The sequence below is a fragment of the Myotis yumanensis genome, unplaced genomic scaffold, assembly GCF_028538775.1.
Source record: "Myotis yumanensis isolate MYYU_CA2020_CCGP unplaced genomic scaffold, mMyoYum1.0.hap1 SCAF_1, whole genome shotgun sequence".
NCBI classification, from domain to species: domain Eukaryota; kingdom Metazoa; phylum Chordata; class Mammalia; order Chiroptera; family Vespertilionidae; genus Myotis; species Myotis yumanensis.
The window spans coordinates 206,582,666-206,604,408 of record NW_027223752.1 but is presented as its reverse complement, the minus strand read 5'-3'; the positions used below and the strand labels follow the sequence as shown (position 1 = coordinate 206,604,408).

Sequence of the window (21,743 nt, the reverse complement as noted above, 5' to 3'; positions counted from 1 at the left end):
ATTCCTTTAAACCCTGGAAATTCTGGTTTGGTAGATCTGGGGTGGAGCCTTGGCATCTGTATTCTTAAAAGGATCTCCAAATTATTTTGATAAGAACCACACTTGGAGAAACATTGTATTTGAGGTTAAGAACAAACATTATTTATTTTCTTTTTCTTACATGAGTAATTTTTGTGAAGACTGGGGCACGTTCCATGACATATTAGGAAGTCTGGATAATTTTAGAGTTTCATTTAATTACTACCCAGAATTCTTTCTTCCTAGAAGAATAAGAGTTATAATATCTATATTCCAAATTAGACAGGTGTCACTAAAGAGAATGTTAGTGATAAAGATGACAGTGTTATATATTAAAGACTAGAGGCCCGGTGCACAAAAATTTGTGCACTCGGGGGGGTCTCTCAGCCCGGCCTGTGCCCTCTCACAGTCTGGGACTGCTGGGGGGATGACCACCTGCTGGCTTAGGCCCGCTCCCCAGGGGATTGGGCCTAAGCTGGCAGTCAGACATCCCTCTGGCAGCTCGGCAGCCCTCGGGGGATGCCCACTTGCCAGCGGAGAGCAGGCCTAAGCTGCAGTCGGAAATCTTTAGTGCTGCTGAGGAGGCGGGAGAAGATACCACCACCACCACAGCTGTACTTGTGGCTGAGCAGAGCTCCCCTGTGGGAGTGCACTGACCACCAGAGGGCAGCTCCTGCATTGAGCATCTGCCCCCTGGTGGTCAGTGTGTGTGTCATAGTGACCAGTCATTCCCAGTCATTCTGCTGTTAGGGTCAGTTTGCATATTACCCTTTTACTATATAGGATAGAGGCCTGGTGCACGGGTGGGGGCTGGCTGGTTTGCCCTGAAGGGTGTCCCAGATCAGAGTGGGGGTCCTGCTGGGGTGCCTGGCCAGCCTGGGTGAGGGGCTGATGGCTGTTTGCAGCTGGCCACACCCCTTTCAGGGAGGGGGGTCCTGCTGGGGTGCCTGGCCAGCCTGGGTGAGGGGCTGATGGCTGTTTTCAGGCTGGCCACAGCCCCTTCAGGGTGGGGGTCCCTGCTGGGGTGCCTGGCCATCCTGGGTGAGTGGCTGATGGCTGTTTGCAGGCTGGCCATGGCCCCCAGCCACCCTAGTTCCCAGTGGAGGCTGGCTGGAAGCAGGTATCTGAGATTTATTTATCTTCTATAATTGAAACTTTGTTGCCTTGAGTGGAGGCCACAGCCAGCCAGGGCAGGTGGGAAGCTTGGCTTCCTCCATCACCAGGGCAACCAAGCCTCCTGCTTGCTCCAGCTCCGTCTTGGTCAGGTTAATTTGCATATAGTCGCTCTGATTGGCTGGTGGGCATGGTTTGGGGTGTAGTGGAGGTGTGGTCAATTTGCATGTTTCTCTTTTATTAGATTCGATACTCCCATCCCTGTGTTATCAGTGAGGAGGCCTCAACTCCAGCACTTGACATGCTATGAATCAATTACATGATGTTGAGAAAATCACTTAGCTTCTACTTCCAACTCTTTATATATAAAATGGGAATAAATCTGTAACTACTACATACTTCATAATAATGTTTTAGAAGAAAATATGGAATATATTTAAATTATTCAAAAGGAATATTTTTATTAATAAAGTATTAGGATTTTGCCCTGCTTTAAGAAGTTTGACAGTGTGAAGGAGAGTTAGAAGCAGCACAACTCCCACCAAAATAACTATATCAGGCATACCAGGTAATAAGTAAGTCTGCCACAGTTCCATGGAAGTTCTTATAAGAGAAGACACGAAACCCTTGAGTCAGAGACTTATGAGTTGCAGCAAAAAGTGTAACAGGAGTGTCAGCATGGTGGCACCAGTCCCCAAGTCCCATGGGGCAATAGGATGGCCCAGGGGAGACTGCATATGCAGTGGGTGAGTCACAAGGGAAGAACCGGGGCTTAGGGCATCCACTGCTTTTACAATAGGCAGCAAGCGAGCTGTTTGTCTGGAAGGAAATCAGGAACAGTACAATGTGTTATTATCTCAGGATTCCCAGTTGCATGAACAATCCTGAGGAGTGGCCGGGGGAAAGGACCAGTCAAAGCCTTGAGCTTTGGGCACATTGCATACGAGCACAAAAGGCTCTTCACAGACTGTATCTCAGGATACTGGGCTTATTAATGAAAATGGATAAGATTTTAAAATAAGGTTCTACATTTACTTAAAGAATTATAATTCTAGTTCCAAAGGAAGACTATGCAAAAGGGAAATTTAACATTACTATCTTCACTGCCTTTTGGAAGAGAATCACAAGATTAAAATGTGATGACTCCTGATTTTCCATTACTTTTACTCTGAAGAATTAAAAAGTTATTAAATTAAAAATTGCTGAAGTAACTGCTGCATCATAGACATATCCTCAAGATAGTTGGTTTCTATGAATTAAGAAGAGTCCACAGGAATACCAGGGCATCAGGGAATGGAGCCAATCATAATGATGTGATGGAAAAGGGAAAGAGGGGAAGCACTGGGAATGGGGAACTTACAGAGGGAAGAGATGGGTGACAGGCACTAGAATGGGAAAAGAGTCTGGTATTCAAGACAGTCAGATTTAATGCATCACAGACAGAGCAGGATGATTCCACATTCTGTTTCCTTTCCTCTATGTTGTGAAAGTGGATGAGGGCCATCATTCGCAGCCAGTTTTTCAAGTGCATCATTTGGCTGCCAGATGCCCATTATACTAATTGGATCACCAGCCTCCTCTATAACTCATTGACACAAGGATTCCAGGGCTACCCATTTCTTCTGAAGCATTAAAATTTAAGAATACCACCCATACAATAAACCATAAAATATTCACAGGAGCCTGTACTCTAGTATTAAATTGCAACTCCAGGATGGTTCTTCAATAGCCTATTTGAATGATGTGAAGGCATGCCAATGCTGAATAGGCTTCTCCTGCTTAAACATTTAATTTTATACTTCCGGAGCACTCAAAGCTCTTGCGAATATTTACAGTTTAATTAAAATCATTTTCTTTAAGAACTTTTTTCTTTTTAAGCCCATAGATACAACTGCTCCAACCTAACAAATGCAGAAATCAGTATTTTTGTTAAGAATAGAAAAAGCAAGATTTAATACCATCACATCAGGCATTAACATGTCTACATAAAATATGCACATAGCTATACATGTATATTGTATATTAAAATCTAAGAAGAGCCCATGAACATTATTAAATACTGATTCATTTTTGTTTTTTATTCTTCATGTAAAAGGATAAATATGAATAAATAGTACTATCAATCTTCAATGAGTGAGCTGGTGTTTATGACAATAACTCTCCATTAAAACTTATAAATAACAAGAGGCCTGGTGCACAAAAATTTGTGCACTGGGTGGGGGGTGGTACCTCAACCCGGCCTTCCCCCTCTCACAGTCTGGGAGCCCTCAGGGGATGTCCTACTGACAGCTTAAGCCTGCTCCTTGGGGGGAGCAGGCCTAAGCCACAGTCTGGCCTCCCTCTGCAGGAGGCAACTGGGCCAATCAGGAGAAGCACTGCCCCCATCACCCCACTGCTGCTGCCACTGCCAGCTGCCTGCCCTGCTCAACCCTCACAGCCGCTGCAGTTTTGTCCGGAAGGACATCTGGAAGACGTCCAGGTTATCTGGTCTAATTAGCATATTACCCTTTTATTAGTATAAATAATGATTTTTAAAATGAGACTGCATGTTAATACTACATAAGTTAACTTTTTCCAAGAAAGAACTGCATACATGATGAATCTTGTATTAACCATTGTTATGGGTTCAGACAACAGAATCCATTCTGATTGGTTTGAGAAAGAAAGGATTTACTACAGGTATTAGATAGCTTATAGAATCTTTGGAAAGGTTATTTAAATAGTTTCTAGGCCAAATTGCCAGGAAAAACTGGTGAAGATGCTGGGAAGACCCCAGAACCAAACAGTCAGGAAACTGGGCCACCATATCTGAACAGAAAATCATATGGTCTTTGCCAATACCTCTACCAGCAAAATGGATGGCCCAACCTTTCCTCCCCAACATATTAACATCCTCTCAAATGTCATGAAGGGATATCTAAATCATATGTCTGTATACTAAAAGAAAGGGGAAGCAGGAAAAGGTAGTTTTTCATACTGTTGTTTTGCTTTGTTTGTATTCTCATTAGGATGGTAGGGTTTACATTAGGGAACACTATAAAAATATAACCTTTATTCAAAAGATTTTGGGCAACTCCTAGTTGCAAATGTCAACTTCAGACTCTTATAATAAAGTTTAGAGAATTTTACCTAATACACTTTGCATATTTTCCTCTTTTTAGATAAATAAGTGGACTGTTATAGCAGTCCAATCACTTCTTTTTATTAGTTTGGCATTTTGCTTATAAGTCTTGGTCTTCATCCTATTTTCAATTCTCGTTTCTTTCAGGTTGGTTTAAAATTCATGATTACACTACAGAGTTCAAAGCACTAACCCCAAACTTTTACATATATCTTCTGGTAAATATTCAATTTGTAACATGTGTTTTGTCTCTGAAGTTTGGTTAACTTTTATTCACCATCTGCCCAGGCCGCCGCTCTAACCACTGAGCACACCAGCCAGAGCATACTATCTGCCTTTCTGAAGGGACTGCCAAGGCCCAAAGGAATATTTTTGTGTCACTTACTCTTTTTAAAAAATATATTTTTTTATTGATTTCAGAGAGGAAGGGAGAGGGAGAGATAGAAACAATGATGAGAGAGAATCATTGGTCGGCTTCCTCCTGCACGCCCCCTACTGGGGATTGAGTCCGCAACCTGGGTAATGTGCCCTTGATCGGAATCAAACAGGGACCCTTCAGTCTGCAGGCAGATGCTCTATCCACTGAGCCAAACTGGCTAGGGCTGTGTCACTTACTCTTGATAGACTGCAGTCTGGCAAAGTTGGAGCTGTACTTCCTTTGGCAAACTGTGAAATGCCCTATTCTTCGTTAGATATAGTTGAATCTTTAAAAGAAAAGGAAAAAAAGAGAACAGCTTATAAAAGGGCTAAAGAAAAATGATTATGTTGTTCTGTTATTAGTTCAGATCTGCTCAACATTTCTGATAACCAAAACAAGAGTAGATTTTATGTGTTCTCCAAAGTCTAGCCGTTTCTTATATGGTAGATGTTGATAATTAAAATATTCCATATATGGATTCATGAGAACTTGGTATGGTTTTAATATAGCAAAAATTCTCCTATGGAAGTGAAGGAAACACTGACACAATGAGGAGGTGGTCTTCTCCAGCATTTATGAAATCCCATAGTGTTAGGACCCCACCTCTGTGAAGAGGTTGATAAGGAATCCTTCAGAACCTAGCTTGTCCAGCAAAACATGCAGTAAAAACCAAGGACCATAAAAATAAATCTGATTGTATCCAGAAGTCCTTCATTGGAAGACATTAGAGGTAAGAAGTTCAAACATGCCTTTTTCTCTTTTTCAAGGTATTTGATTTTACTATGCATTAATATTGCATCTGCCTGGTATCTTTGAAAAAGAATTGTGATGTGGCTACTAAATCTTTAAAATGTTTGCATTTTTAAAGGGTCTGAAAACAAAGATATGCTCACAACCCCTACCTCATACCCTATACAAAGATGAACTCAAAATGGATCAATGATCTAAATATAAGACCTAAAAATGATTAAACCAGAAAACAAAGGAGCAAACCTTCATGGCCTTGGATTCGGTGATGGGTTCTTAGATATGACGCCAAAAGCACAAGCAGCAAAATAAAAAATAAACTGGACTTCATCAAATTTAAAACTTTTTGCATGAGAGGAGAGCATCAGGAAAGTGAAAAGACTAATTATAGAATGGGAGAAAATATCTGCAAATCATATCTGGAAAGGGTTTAATACCCAGAACACATAAAGAACTCTTACATCTCAGAAACAAAAAGACAAGCCAATTAAAAAATGGGCAAAGGATTTGAATAAACATTTCTCCAAAGACATACAAATGGCCAATAAGTACATGAAAAGATGCTTAACATCTTTAGTCACCTGGGAAATGCAATCAAAACCACAATGAGATACCACTTCACACCCTTGGGCACTGCTGGTGCAATTGCTGTGGGAAACAGCTTGGCAGTTACTCAAAAAGCTATAGGATCATCATACCAACCAGCAATCCCAATTCGAGGTGCCCCTTCCCAGACTCCCAATTCTGCCGACCACTTTCTTTCTCTATAGTTTTGCCTTCCACAATATCATATAAATATAATCATATTATACACTGTTTCTAACTTAGCAAAATACATTTAAGATCATCCTTGTCTTGTGTACACCAGCATTTTGTTCCTTTCTATGGCCCATTTGAATATATGGCTATATCAATTTTTCTAGCCATTCACCTGTTGAAGAACATTTGTAACAATTATCTTTAAATTTTCCTTTTCATTACTAAAAAATTAAAACGCCACCTAATTTCTAAATATGTATAGTATTGTGTTAATATTTTATTTTAATTCTTTGAAATTTGGTGATTACAATGTACAGACTTAATTTACTATTAATAGAAATGCTTGACTAACTAAAAGGACTCGTTTTCTGACCTGCTAGATAAAAGTTTTCTGCAATTGCTACTAAATTTAAAAACTTGGGAATTTTAGAGTGCTTAAAACCTTAAGTTAGAGTTCCTGCATGTTATGAGCATACTTTTTCAAAAAAATGTTATGCCATTTTAACCATTTTTAAGTGTATGGTAGGTTGGCATTAATAACATTCACACTGTTATACACCCTTTCCACCATTTGTTTTCAAATCTTTTCCATCACCTCACCTGTAAACTCTGTGGCCAGTAATAATTCTCCCTACTCTCTTCCTCAAGACCCTGGCAACCACTGTTCTACTCTCTGCCTCTGTGAATCTGGCTGTTTTAAATACCTAATATAAATGAATCATGAAGTATTTGTTGTTATGTAATTGGTTTACTTAATTCAGCATAATGTCTTCAAAGTTCATCATATTGTCTTATGTATCAGAAATTCATTCCTTTATAAGGCTGTTGTCTTTTCATTTTTTTTTATAACAGTCATCCTAACAGGTATAAGCTGATATTTTACTGTGGCTTTGATTTTCAGTTCCCTGATGATTAGTGACCTTAAGCATCTTTTCATATATCTGTTGGCCATTCGTATGTCGTCTTTGGAAAAATGTCTACTCTGTTCCTTTTCCCATTTTTTTTAAATTAAATTATTTGGGTTTTGCTATTTAGTTTGAGCAGTTTCTTATACATTTAGATATTAATTCTTATCAGATAAATGGTTTGCAAATATTTTCTCCCATTCCACAGGTTGTCTTTTTATTTTTATTTGGGGGAAATTATTATTTTATTATTTTTGAATTGATTTGAGAGAAAGAGAGAGAGAAACATCAATCAGTTGCTTCCTGCATGCACCCTGACAGGACCAAACCTTCAACCTGAGCACGTGCCCTGACCAGGAATTGAACCAGCGACCCCTCTGTACACATGATACTCAACCAACTGAGCAACACTGGCCAGGCCTGTCATTTTATTTTGATGACTGTTTCCTTTGCTATCCAGAAGCTTTTTAGTTTCATGTAGTCCCATTTGTCTATTTTTGCTTTTGTTGCTTGTGGTTTTAGCGTACATCCATGAAATAATAGCCAAGATCAATGTTGTTATGGAATATATCCCATCTACAATAGCATCAAAAGAATAAAATACTTAGGAATAAACAACTGAGGAGGTGAAAGATCTGTACACTGGAAACTATAAAACATTGATGAGAGAATTTAAAAGAGATACAAACAAATGGGAAGGCATCTCATGTCATAGACTAAAACACTTAATATTATTAAAATGTCTGTGCTACCCAAAGCGTTCTATAGATTCAATGCAATCTATCAAAATCCCAATGGCATTCTGTACAGAAATAGAAAAAACAATTCTAAGAGTTGTATGCAACCACAAGGGATCCAGAATAGCAAAAACTACCTTGAGAAAAAAAAAAGAACTAAACTGGAGACAACACACTTTCTGATCACAAAATATATTATAAAGTTCCAGAAATAACAGTATGGTATTGAACTAGAGCCAGGCATATAAACCAATGGGACAGAACAGAGAGTCCAGAAATGAATCCACACATGTGTGGCAAACTGATTTTCAACAAGGAATACACAGTGGGGAAGGATAGTCTCTTCGACAAACAGTGTGGAAAAGGATATCCACATGCAAGAGAATGAAATTGGAGCCTTATCTTCCACCACACACAAAAATCAATTCAAAATGGATTAAAAATTAAATGTAAGACCTGAAGCTGTAAGGCTCCCAGAAGGAAAAACATAGGGGGACAGTCTCATGGCACTGGTCTTGCCAATAGTTTTATAGATAAATAACTTTGAAAAGCGAAATTTTGAAACTGTAAGGCTAAATGCAAAATGCTAGAGACAAAACAATGCACTTAGTTATAAACTATGTATCTCACAGGGGTCCAGGTTAACAATTCTGAAATTACTTCATATATATAACAAAAAGGTAAGTATATTGTAGATAACAACAGCCAGGTTTGTGTCTTGGGAGAAAGATGCTACAAACAAGCAAAGGGGGAATGCTGGAATAAACCCCATGGTATGGACTGGAGTCAGAGATGTCAGTATGACCTAATGTTTATTTTAATGTACATACAGATTGATATATACAGAAATGAATGTGGATACATGGGTTGGTATACATACAAACATTTGCTGGCTCTATGTGCTAAGAAGACCTAGAAGCAATGACTCCCAAGTTGCAATAAGAACAATTAGAGGGCAGATTTGGGGTTCTAAATCTCATTCTAATCTCATTCTGCAATAAAAGACTCCATGCTTCTCAAAGAAATGGCTGATTTTGGGGCTAGAGCCGTGGTCAGCAAACTGCAGCTCGCGAGCCACATGCAGCTCTTTGGCCCCTTGACTGTGGCTCTTCCACAAGATACCACATGCGGGTGCGCACGTACAGTGCGATTGAAACTTCGTGGCCCATGCGCAGAAGTCGGTATTTTGTGGAAGAGCCACACTCAAGGGGCCAAAGAGCCACATGTGGCTCGTGAGCCGCAGTTTGCCGACCACTGGGCTAGAGTATGGAAGAGACAAGATAAACCTGGAACATCTTACAATGCCAGAAAGTTACTGCTAAAAAAAAAAAAAAAAAAAGTGAGTTTGTCAAAAGAAGACCTAGTCAACATTCCTGATGGCTAGAGCTGGAATAATTTGAGCAATATAGTGAACAATGATAGTAATTATTTATAACTCAAAGAATAAAATAAATACCTGTAAGTCAATAAATATCCATTAGACCATCTATATATATAAAAGCCTAAGCAACCAAATGACCAAATGACCTAACGACTGGTCAACAGGTTGCTATGATGTGCACTGACCACTAGGAGACAAACACTAAACGCACAGGATCGGGCTCCCTCCTGTATGAATTGGGCCTGCGGGGATTAGGCTGAAACTGGCTATCCAAAATCCCCTGAGGGGTCCCGGATTGGAGAGGGCCCAGGCCAGGCCGAGGAACCCCACCGGTGCATGAATCCGTGAACCAGGTCTCTAGTACTGATATAAATACACATGAATGAATGAATGAATGAATGAGTGAATGAATGAAAGAGGCAATTCTTCTACAGAAGAATTATAAATGGAGAGAGAATGAGGAAAATAGAATATCACCATTAGAGCATCAAAGTAATAACTGCTACAGGCAAGATACACTGACGAATGCTAAAATTAGTGAGTAAAACCTTAAAGGGAATCAGGGTATCCACGTTGCCTCAAAGGATCTCCCATCAAATTCTTCTTAATAACTGTGGTGGTTGTAACATACAATCTCTTAAATACTCCTCCCTCCAGGACATGGATCCTAAATCCTCTGGGCTTGACTTAACTCCAGGGGCTGGGCTTAGCAATTCACTTTCAAAGAACAGCGTATAGAAAGGGGAAAATGGTAAGTTTAGAGTAGAGAAACTGGCAGGCACCACCTTAGCAAAGTAATAAGATATTGATAGCACAGGCCCCAAATCTAACATCAGTCTAATCATGAGAAAAAAAAGACAAACCAAACTGAAGGACATCCTGCAAAACATCTAACCAGTACTCTTCAAAAGTGTCAAGGTAGCCCAGCCGGCATGGCTCAGTGGTTGAGCATCGACCTATGAATCAGGAGGTCACAGTTAGATTACTGGTCAGGGCACATGCCCAAGTTACGGGCTCGATTCCCAATGTGGGGCGTGCAGGAGACAGCTGATCAATGATTCTCTCTCATCATTGATGTTTCTCCCTCTCTCTCTCCCTCTCCCTTCCTCTCTGAAATCAATAAAAATATTTTTTAAAGTGTCAAGGTAATCAAAGATAAGGAAATCGAAGGAGCTGTCCCAGATTGAAGACTAAGAAGACATGACAATGAGAGCAGTGTGGTATCCTGGCTTAAATCATGGAATAGAAAAAAGACATCTAGTAGAAAAAGCAAGGTAATCTAAATAGTTTATAGGTTATCCCTGACCTGGTAGCTCTGTTGGTTGAAGCATCGTCCTGTACACTAAAAAAGTTCCTGGTTCAATTCAGTGTCAGGGCACATACATAGGTTGTAGGTTTGATCCCCCCAGGGTACATACGAAAGACAACTGATGGCTATTTCTTTCTCACATCGATGTTTCTCTCTCTGTCTGCCTCTCCCTTCCTCTCTCTCTAAAATCAATAATCATATCCTTTGTGAGGATTAAAAAATAAACAGATGATAGATAGATAGATAGTTTATAGTTTAGTTAATAGTATTTGTTGAACCAATCTTAATTTCTTAGTTTTGATTATTATACCATGGCTAAGTGAGATGTTAACATTAAGGAAAGCTAGGTAGAGAGCAGCAAGTCCTCTGTAAGTCTAAAATTCTCAAAATAAAGTTAAAAAAATTAGCTTCAGCTAAACACGGAGGTTACACTCAGAAACTTCAAATAAATGGGTCTCAATCCCAGATGATTGAAGCCAAAAATAAAAATAAATCAGCAGTAAACAGTTATTACTATTTACCTATGCATTTCAAATGTCCAAGTTTCCCAAACTAAAATCTCCCAGAAGTTTGGCTGAGGAAACTATCTGGTTGTGACTCAGCTGCAGACCCTGGGGTAGAATAAGGAGAATCAGCCCCAGTTCAGTCTCTTTCTCCTCCTAGGCCCCTGCATCACGGGTATAGGTTAGCACCAGTGAGAGGTGTACTGTTTGGGATGGCTGAGGTGAGATGAAGCAAATGGAAGTTGGTGGTAATTGACACTTTGCAGAAAGGTTAATAAAGCATAAAGAATGTATGTTCAGCCTAGTGCTTTCTCTTTACCTAAAATGCAGTTAGCATTGAAATATGCACCTACCTTTAGGGCAATGCAGAAAAAAATCTCTAGATTACAGTAATTTTTATTCCCTGAACTGACAATTGCTCCTATCTGATTCAAAATAAAACTATTCATTCCTGTCAGCCTCTTTTTAACAACATGCAGAACAGGGATTTCCAGTCTGTCACCTCTAGATCTCCTTGAAGAAATACCAGCAAAAGGGGGTCTGAGTATGGGAAGGGATTTTTGAATTTTCAATATTTTGAAAAGTGTAATGAGATAATTAATTTACCTGTAATAAAGTCACCCAGGATAACATATAACATCTAACATATAACATACAACATATAACATATAATATATACATATAACATACTTGCTTCAGCTGGAATCATGTCAGCTCAGCATGAACAAAAGTGCTGATTGACAGTAAGATATATATTTAATTTTAGAAAGCAGGCAGATAAATTAACTATTAATAAATGATTTGTTAGGAAGTAAAGACCTTTCAAACATGGGGTTCATGGGGCAGCAATGGCTAGGAACCAGCATGCTTCTTACTGTGTAAGATGCCTTGCCCTCAGCTCTTGACTGAAAGCCACTCACCTCCACTCCCAGCACTTCTTTGACCCTGGACAACCTTCTCTGGTATAAATTGAAAGTGCTTGGTAATTGAATGCCATTTGATTGCCTTATGTATGCTCAAGAAAGCGGTATTCTTCATAGTATGCATATGATTCATAAGGAGTTGAATAAATATAGTATCTCTTTTTATACCCTCTGGAACACAGTTCTCTACTTAAAATAGGTTCTATGAAAAAGATAAATTTACTTTAAATTTGTCTATACGATTTTTTCCAAGTTGTACATTCACTGTTGAGGACTTTCTGGACCCACACAAGGATTTCAGCTCTCAGTCACAAGAACTTACATGGCTATGATATTTAATGATATAGGTGGATTCAAGATAGTGTCCCAAGTACAGGGACATTTTAGAAATGTCTGATGCCAAAGATGATGACTACACTTGTAATACAACACTTTTTTTTTTTTAGGATACTCTGAAATGCTTTATATTTTAAAATGTTTAAAAATCAATACCTCTTTTTACTGTATAGCTGGTATACAAAACATTCTTTAGAGGTTAAAAAACAAGAAATGTACATCCAATTTACCTAAGCACATTAAAATAATAACTGAAGCAGAGGACTACCTAATCTCTTAAAGACAGAAGAAATTTACATCTACATAATGGGTTGCTGAAGTTCATTCAAAGATTAGTAAATTAAAATGATGGAAAACATTTTCATAGGCTTAAATAAATTCATTTATATTCAAAATCAATTATTTATCACAAATACACACCTCAAACAAATATAACACATACTAGGGACTCGATGATTAATATTTCTTTAATCAACGTATAAGTAAATGAAAGAACAGCTTCACTAGATGTATGTATAAAAATATATAACTATTTCAACCATCTTTACTTAATCCCATTTTGTTTTTCTAAAACCCTAAAATTAAGCAAGGATTGGAAAGTAGAAAATAAGAAAAATAATTTGGCATAATGTTTTTATAATGTTAACCTATATTTGCTTAAATTGATAGAAGAAAAGCATAATTGAATACATTAGAATAATCATATACCAGAAAAAATTTCATTTATTTACCTCTCTGAGATTTTCTTGGCTTCTCTGATTAGGTTGAATGAACAACAATGTTTTCAGCTTTTCAAAATCTTTGCTCTGTAAAACAAAGTGTACTGACATTTAATGCATCCTACCTGTCCCCATGGACACAATTTCTCCTAAAAATTTGGACAGGATTTATAGCCTAGGGAACACTGAGTGTTATGTTTGTATAATATTGACTTTTAACTTTACAAATTAACTTTGTTGAAATTACTTTAAGAAACAGATTTGCTTAAAACAATTGAAGCACCAAGTGTGGAATTCACTGGCCATATTATTGATAGACATGTTTGATTATAACTAAGACAACAAGACCATTATAACAAATTGAGCGTTGGCGTGCTGAAAAGTTATTTCTTGAGTTAATGAGTCACCTCATGAATGTAATTCAATCTCATGTCAATCCAAATGAATAGAGATCGCATTCACCAGACTCAATGAACCTATAGAATAGTGTCAGTATTTGTTTCCTTTTTATCTAGGGAATTAGTCTCAAAATAGTGTTGCTGGCTAAGTGCTATGGTGAAATACAACTCAGCTGAGTTTATCTCAATACAGTATCTTTTCCTAACTTTGTATTCTAGGTCTCAGGCTTTAACATAAAAAAGTATGACCTCCATCCTATATCTTGATATCAATTTACTTTTCACATCCCATACCTGATTATGAGAATCTAAATATAGACCCAAGATACTCCTAGACTTATTCTGATATTTATACATATATACACACATATGTGCCCACATGTAGAAACATATAATTTTACAAAAATAAAATACACTATTCTGTTTTGTGACCTGATGTTTTTCTTCAGTGATCTACTATTTACTTCCTTCCACTTGTACATCATCATTTTTATTTTTATTTTTATTTTTATTTCTTTTTGACTTTCCTACACCAGTTTTATTTAAAACACAAGTATTTCTCTTTGTGTAATGAATGGCAAATGGTTCAAACAATGCTGAACATGAATCATTGACTAATACAAGGGCTTTAAATATGAAACAAAATTATTTTTTAAAAAGCAAATAAAGGTTATATACAAAACGGACCTGGAATCTAAGCTGATTCCAGAAATGAAATGAGTAGAAAATCTGTGTTGAAACCAAACGTTCCACCCCTGCTTTGGAGAAGGGCTATGATACAACATTCAGTCAGCTGAAGATGGATTGACAGAGGTGTGTCTATACATAAATTTCAAGTCATTTTTGCTTGTGCAGAATCATACATCATCATTTTTAATAGGTGCATCATACTCCATCACATGATACTTCTTAATATATATTTAGCCAGCTACCCCTCAGCACCTAGTTTAGGTATCACTTCCTCCAAGAAGCCTTCACTGCCTCCCCAATTCTGGGTCCAGCTCCCCTCATATGTGCTTCAACCACATTCTACACCATCAGTATTGCACTCAACAAATGTTTAGTTGACTGTCTTCTTTCCTAGACTCTAAGCTATATGAGGGCAGGGAACCAACTACATCTGACTAATAATTGTAACCCTGTACCTACTACAGTCAGTGCTCAGCCAAGATCACACCAAATAAATAATTGTTGAAATATAACTTGCTTCCTTTCTTTAAATTATAATCAATAAGATAAATATTCTTGCACATGCAAATGAATGCATTTATCCAATCATTCTCATGGGGTAAATTTTTAAAACTGGAATCGCAGAGACAAGGTTGCTCATCTTGAATTTTAATGCATATTGTCAAATTGCCCTCCAAAATCCCTGTAGAAATTTACGTTCCCACCATCAATGAATGGATGAAACTGTACATTTTCCCATATTTTTGAAACACTGAGTATAGTCACCCTTTTCAAAAACCTTTTCCCAACATGCTTTATTTCTTTATAATTAAACATAATTTAAAAAGCTATTACACATTGTGATAGTCTTAAAACTAGATAGCTATTAAGATGCAAACAAAAATACTTACCACGTTATATTTAGAATAATTGCTTATGCCAAATAATAGTTCATTAGCTGAATGATTCTTTACGCTCAAGTAAAATAGTGCCCATTCTTTTGCTCGACTCTTTTCAATATACCTGAAGGAGAAATGATAAAATTATATAGAAATATAAGTATTTACTTGATAGAGAAAATGTGCAAAAAAAAATAAGCTAATGTGGAGATGAATCAACTGGAGAACATATACAGGTTAATATGCAAATTAGTATCCGGGGGAAAACTCTAAGGTATGGATTCAAAAAACAAGGTGAAATTTGAAACTTACTGTGGATGTCATTAAATTTTGCTCTGAAAAATGAAGTTGCAAAATGTTTTGTCTTGATAGATATGTTTTTCCAAAAGTCTATTATCGCTCTCCACAGGATTGCCTACTAGTACTACAAACTAAGTTTATAAAAATAACACTCAAATTCTCTTCCTCCTCTCCCTGCAGAACACTTAATTTTTGATCCAGGATATGATGCTCTATCTAGACTTGTACTGTCCAATATGTACATGTAGCTAGTACAAACTGATGTGTGCTGTAAGTATAAGACACCCACTGGATTTCAAAGACTTAGTATGAAGACAGAATGCAAAATATCGCATTAGTAATTTTTTATAGATTACTTATTAAAATATTTTGGAGATACTGGGTTGAAAATATTAAAAATAATTTTACCAGTTTTTCCTCACCTCAACCTTTTTTAATGTGGCTACTAGGAGTCGATGAAGGGGATTCTCAAGCATGGAAGACTGTAAAAGCTGAAAAAACTGTTTTAAATACCAGATTATCTAGAACAATGGTTCTTGCTGTGTTATCACTCTGTTGCTTTTGCCAGAACCTTCAAAAGTGCCTCAGAACATTCTAACCATGTGTGATCTGGACTACAAGTAGCAAGCTTGAGCTAAAGAGTGTGTCTCCCATAGCCAGGAATGACTAATAAGAAGACCAAGAGGACACAGTGAACTTGAAGGACAGAAATCAGCTGCCCCAGCCACCAGCAGATTCCCTTTCCCATGCCAGCCTTGGAGTTCTGGATGTTGGTGGTGAGTTTTGTTTGCATGTTTTATTTTGGCTGTGCATTTCCTCAGTGTCTCCTTTAACCTGTAACAAAACTGCAGACTGCCTCAATCCCAAAAGTTGCCTGAACCTCATCTGAACTTGCCACGTGCTCTGGAATCTGTGCCTTGGATGCGAAAGCTGTCATCAGAGTCCAGCTTTGTATCCATCTCCTTTCCCATGAGCAGATGGCAGCCTGGCCCCAGTCACTTCAACTCCCCTCTTGGTCTGACCCATGGAAATCCCCAAATGCCTTGAGCTCAGTCTTGTTCATGTACTGGGTGACTGACACTCAGGATCTCCGAAGTCTTCTTCAACCATATGTTACTATAACAAAAAGCAGACCAGTGGTTGCTTGGGGCTGGGATGGGAGGTATTCCAAAGAGGCTGAGGAAACTTTTGGGAGTGATAGGTATTTTCAGTATTTTGATTGTGGTGATGGTTTATGGGTATATATCTATATCAACTTATCAAAATATATACTTCCACTATGTCAGTTATACCTGAATAAAACTGTTAAAAACAATACAGGCATTCCTCATTTTATTGCTCTTCACTGTACTTCACCACGCAGATGTTGCCTCTTTTTTTTTCTTTTTCTTTTTCTTTTTTTTTTGTAACAAACTAAAGGTAAGACCCACCACTGGCTTTATTACATTACTTGCTTTATTGCAGTGTCTGGAGTCAAACTTGCAATAGCTCAGGGGTATGTCTGTATTAACATGTATCCTTCTTAATCAGTTTCGTCAATCAAGAAACCAATGAACAAATACTATCACCCACTCTGGCTAACTCCCACCCTAGTAGGAATAGAGTTTTCTTGGCCAAACAGGACTCCAGGGAAGTCATTCTGTCATATCCCTGACATAAATAATGCAGTATTTCAGTGGCATAGCTTCCATACGTATTTCACTGTGTTAGTCAGAAGAAAACGTCATCTGATATATGTCTGAAATCAGTCGATATTTCCATAGAAAGAAATATCTCTAGTGAATAAAGAATAAAACTTGGAAAATTTCACCACCTAATATAGCAGAGTAGTTAACTTAGGTTGGGGTTCACAGAAGCAGAGCCTGAGATGAAGATTCTTGTGCGACTTAAGGCTCTCAGGTGAAAAGGGTAAGGAAGTAAAGTGAGCAGGACAGGGAAAAGGAAGAAGCAAGGCAAAAATAGGGGTCCAGTTGCAGTCCTCCCTCCACGGTAGGAAGGTACCCCCATATCAAGTCATCCTTTAGCCACAGACCACACCTGAGAGCCTGGGGGTGTAACCTCTGAGCACTTTCTGGGAAGACACCTTCCATCAGCAAAGGCAATTCTTTGAGTTGTTGGCAGCCTATACTCATAGAGCTGGAGAATGGGGGCAGCTATCCACCTTTCCTCACCTATAAAATGGGACTAGTGATAGCAGCCAGTTCATGCGCTTGTCAAAACTGAATAGTGTATGACAGCACCCAGAACAGCACTTTACATTAATGGCATATGCAATTAGAATCACACATAGCACATAGTAAATGCTCGATAAATACTTTAAATTTTATTTTCGTTGCTACTTTTGTGTCCTCAGAGGTGCCCATACCAGGGGCCTCACTGCCCAAGTGCTATCCCTACACAGCTGGACACCCAGGAGTGACATGTTTGTCCCAACATTACTGAAGGGTAATCCAAAGATTCCATATCTAGGGAACTGGCTAGACAGGTACACACGTCCATTTTACATGGCATTTTCCTCAAGTTCACAATCAAGCAAAATCGAACTTCCCTGTTTTTCTCAACATCAGCTGTTATTAATTCTGTGGTAAACCCTCAATAGCTGGGTCACAAAGAAAATTCTGTTTCTTTGTTATGGGATGGGGCCACAACATTAGTAAGAAAGAAACAATTTCTGGAGGATGAGGCCCAGAAACCAGGATTTAAAAAAGATTCCCAGGTGATTCCAATGTGCAGCCAAGGTTGAGAACCACTGATCTAGCTCACAATAGGAAAACCAAAACTAAAAATAAAACCGCTCTCTCGCCTATGCTGTGTGACCCCGGTCATGAAACCAGAATCTTCCTCGAGCACCAGAGTCCCCAGTTACAACCCATTGAAAATCAAAGTCGCAGGGGCCACCTCTCTGCGTTTTGCATTCTCCAGAGGCAAGTACGGAAAACGCAGACTTTTCCTCCGGTTGTCTCCTAGTTTTGTGAACCAAACTGACACCTATTCCCAGCTGACTAACGAAGGTGGGGTGGGTCAGTGGCGACTAGACCCGGTTCCCAGGAGCAGGCAGCCAGCGAACTTCCTGCCCCAGGAACTACGGCAAATTCGAGGAGGAAACAGGCCTCGCTGCGATAGCTGGTTCGCCATGGGTCCTGCCCCAGGAGCCGCCTGGTCCGGCTGCTTTTCGGAACCAGCATGCCGAGGGCCGGTGGCTGTTACCTTTTCATGTGCAAGGTCAGTCCGCACACGTGCGCCAGGGTCGCGGCCACCCGCCTAAGCCTGCCCCTGGCCCCCGCCGGGTGCCGCGCGAAGGAGCCGTCGGGGCTTGGGACATGGGCCATGAGCACCCGGAGTCTCCGGACTCGGGGTAGAGAGGAGCCACGGACTCCACTCCCGCCACGGGGGTGGCTGGAGGGCGGGGTCCGGGCAGGACGCGCCTCTGGCCCCGCCTCTTGGGCTGGACCCATTGGGTGCCCCCGACCCGCACCCAGCAATGAACCCGCGGGGGCGCGAGCTTAGCGTTGCCGCTGGAATGAAAAAATGCATGCGCGGAGGTGTGGGAACGTGAAATTTTTTATTGAAATTAATGAAGTAATTTGTGGAGCTAGATGTTAAATTTACATTCGTTCTTAAAATAATGCATGACTCTAAATAAACCTAATGGGGGCGAGAGAGACCCTGGGATAGCCTTGGGTGCAAGCTTGAGAGTTGCTGTTATTTACGCGGGCGTTTTTTGTTGTTTTTTAAAAGACGAGTTTCTGCCTTGGACCTCGCTGTGCGCTCTGATTCTGGTCTCCAAGGCCTCCGCGCGGGGCGCGCAACCCATCCGGAGTCAAGCTGGGAAGAGAACCGCGGGCCGCCCCCTGTCAAAGTGCTTCAGTAAGTCCTTCAGCAATAAAGGAGGGCACGTGCATCTGGGCCTCAGGGAGAAAACGGAAGGAAGGAGGGATGAAAAGCCCCAAGTAAAACCTGGCTGGTGTGGCTCCGTGGTTGAGCGCTCACCTGTGAACCAGGAGGTCACAGTTCGGTTCCGGTGGGGTACATGCCCTGTTGCGGGCTGGAGGGATGGCGGGCAGGAGGCGGCCCATCGATGATTATGTCATCGTCAATGTTTCTATCTCTCCCTCCCTCTCCTTTCCTCTCTGAAATCTATAACTATATATATGTTTTTAAAAGCCCTAAGTAGAACTTTAGGGAACTGGGTGGTGAAAGCCAACAGCTCCACTTTGCTACTAGAATAAACAAACGGCTCTCAAAGAGCCCTAGAAGTTCTTATCCGAGACTGATTTATACGTTATTGACGTTTTGGGGTGGGGAGACAACAATAGCCCTGTTTACTTTAAACTTCCTGGGAAACGAAGTTAAGTACACTTTAGTTATTTATAAGTACTTACAATGTCATAAAGCAATGGCCACTTAACGAACTGGTCCTCTATAGTTTTCCCAGGTTCGTTCCATTAGAAAGACTTAAAAAATGGAATTATGCCAGCCCGGCAGGCGTGGTTAAGCATCATCTATGAACCAGGAGGTCAAGGTTGGATTCCCGGTCAAGGCACATGCCAGGTTGGGGCTGGATCCTCAGTGTGGGGTGTGCAGGAGGCAGCTGATCAATGATACCTTCTCATCACTGATGTTTCTGTCTCTCTTTCCTTCTCCCTTCCTCTCTGAAATATATATATATATATTTAAATGGAATTGTGCCAGAAATATATGGAATATTGATGGCAATATGCACAGAAACTACAAATGCAGAAAGAAGTTGCCTTTTTATGTTTTCTTGGAGGGAGAAGTTTAAAGGTTTATGAAGAGTTAGGTCCTTTTGGAAGACCTTCAGTGTGAAGAGTGCTAGGAGAGAAACAGTGAAGTGAAAACATCTACAGTTCTCCTGTGTTTCTCCTTTACTACTCACACAAAACATTTCTTCACTTCTGGTCACCAAAGGAATGTATGGAGATTTTTCCCTCCATACCCAGCAATTCTCTGCGACATCATCTCAGTGTCCTACAATTTAACTCAATTCTGACCCTAACTACCTGAAGTATATCCGACTGGAAGCTCTCCAAACCCCGGTGCTATTGGGATTTTATGGAAGTGCCCTCACATAGGCATGGCCAGTTATTAACTCCATTTCCAGACCCACCCTGCTCTCTGGAGAAGTGGGGGAGGGGGATGCCTGAAAATGCCACGCTTCTAATTATGGCTCCATCTAGGACTCCACTCAGACACACCTCAATAGAACAGAAGATGCTCCTCGTGCTCTTATCTCTTGGGAATTTGTAAGAGTGTTAGGAGCCCTGTGTCAGGAACCAAGGGCAGAGACCAACATATATATTTAGTTTTATCTAACACACAGACTCCAGCTTATATCATACTAGAGGCCCAGTGCACAAAAATTTGTGCACTCGGGGGGGGGAGGGTCCCCCAGCCCGGCCTGTTCCCTCTTGCAGTCTGGGACCCCTCGGGAGATAACGACCTGCTGGCTTAGGCCTGCTCCCGGGTGGCAGAGGGCAGGCCCAATCCCTAGGTGCAGCCCCTGGTCAGGCTCAGAGCAGGGCCGATTGGGGGGTTGGGGCTCCGTACCCTGTCACACACAGAGCAGGGTCGATGGGGAGGTTGCGGCGCCACCCCCTGTCACGCACAGAGCAGGGCGATCAGGGGGCTGGGGCGCTGCCCCCTGTCACCCACAGAGCAGGGCCGATCAGGGGGTTGGGGCGCCGCCACTGTCACACTCGGGGCAGGGCCGATGGAGAGGTTGTGGCTCTACCCTGTCACACACAGAGCAGGGCCGATCAGGGGCTTGGGGAGCTCCCCCCTGTCACACACAGAGCCACAGGGCGATCAGGGGGTTGGGGAGCTCCCCCCTATCAGGCACAGAGCAGGGCTGATCAGGGGGTTGGGGCGCCTTCCCCTGTCATGAACACAGCAGGGCAGATAGGGAGGTTGTGGCCCCGCCCCCTGTCACACACAGAGCCTCAGGGCGATCAGGGGGTTTGGGCGCTGCCCCCTGTCATGCTGATCCCGGTGCTGGGAGCCTCGCTGCTCCACTGATCCTGGTGCCGGGAGGCATATTAACCTTTTACTATATAGAATAGAGGCCTGGTGCATGGGTGGGGGCCGGCTGATTTGCCCTGAAGGGTGTCCTGGATCAGGGTGGGGGTCCCCACTGGGGTGCCTGGCCAGTCTGGGTGAGGGGCTGAGGGCTGTTTTCCGGCTGGCGAGTGATTGAAGCTTCCAACCGCTCCTTGTTTTCTTTTTTTTCTTTTTTATTCTGGGCCAGCTTTAGCTCTGAGGCCTCGCTGCTGAAAACATCGATACAATGTTGCAGTCCGGCTGGTTTCTGGGGTTTTGTTTAGCTTCTTATTTGCAACATAGTACATAGTTGCTTAGAGTTGCAACTGAGAGGCCGGCAAGTTAGGCGGGGAACGTTGGAGTCCGCAGTCACTGGAGCAAGCAAGCCTCCCTGCTCGCTTCAGTGCATGGCTGCCGGCCGCCATCTTGGC

General features: G+C 40.9%; 1 protein-coding gene across 1 annotated transcript in view; it reads right to left on the bottom strand.

The window, feature by feature from the left end:
- Positions 1-18,615, bottom strand: part of LOC139007190 (cyclic nucleotide-binding domain-containing protein 2-like) — a 71,114-nt gene extending 52,499 nt beyond the window's left edge. Inside the window, exons 1-4 of the mRNA XM_070410351.1 lie at positions 18,463-18,615; positions 14,968-15,079; positions 13,002-13,076; positions 4,868-4,956 (exon numbers count right to left, since the gene is read on the bottom strand). Of these exons, the coding sequence (XP_070266452.1) occupies positions 4,868-4,956; positions 13,002-13,076; positions 14,968-15,079; positions 18,463-18,584 (398 nt within the window). The 5' untranslated portion in view covers positions 18,585-18,615. The remainder of the gene's footprint in view (positions 1-4,867; positions 4,957-13,001; positions 13,077-14,967; positions 15,080-18,462) is intronic.
- Positions 18,616-21,743: the final 3,128 nt, after the last annotated feature.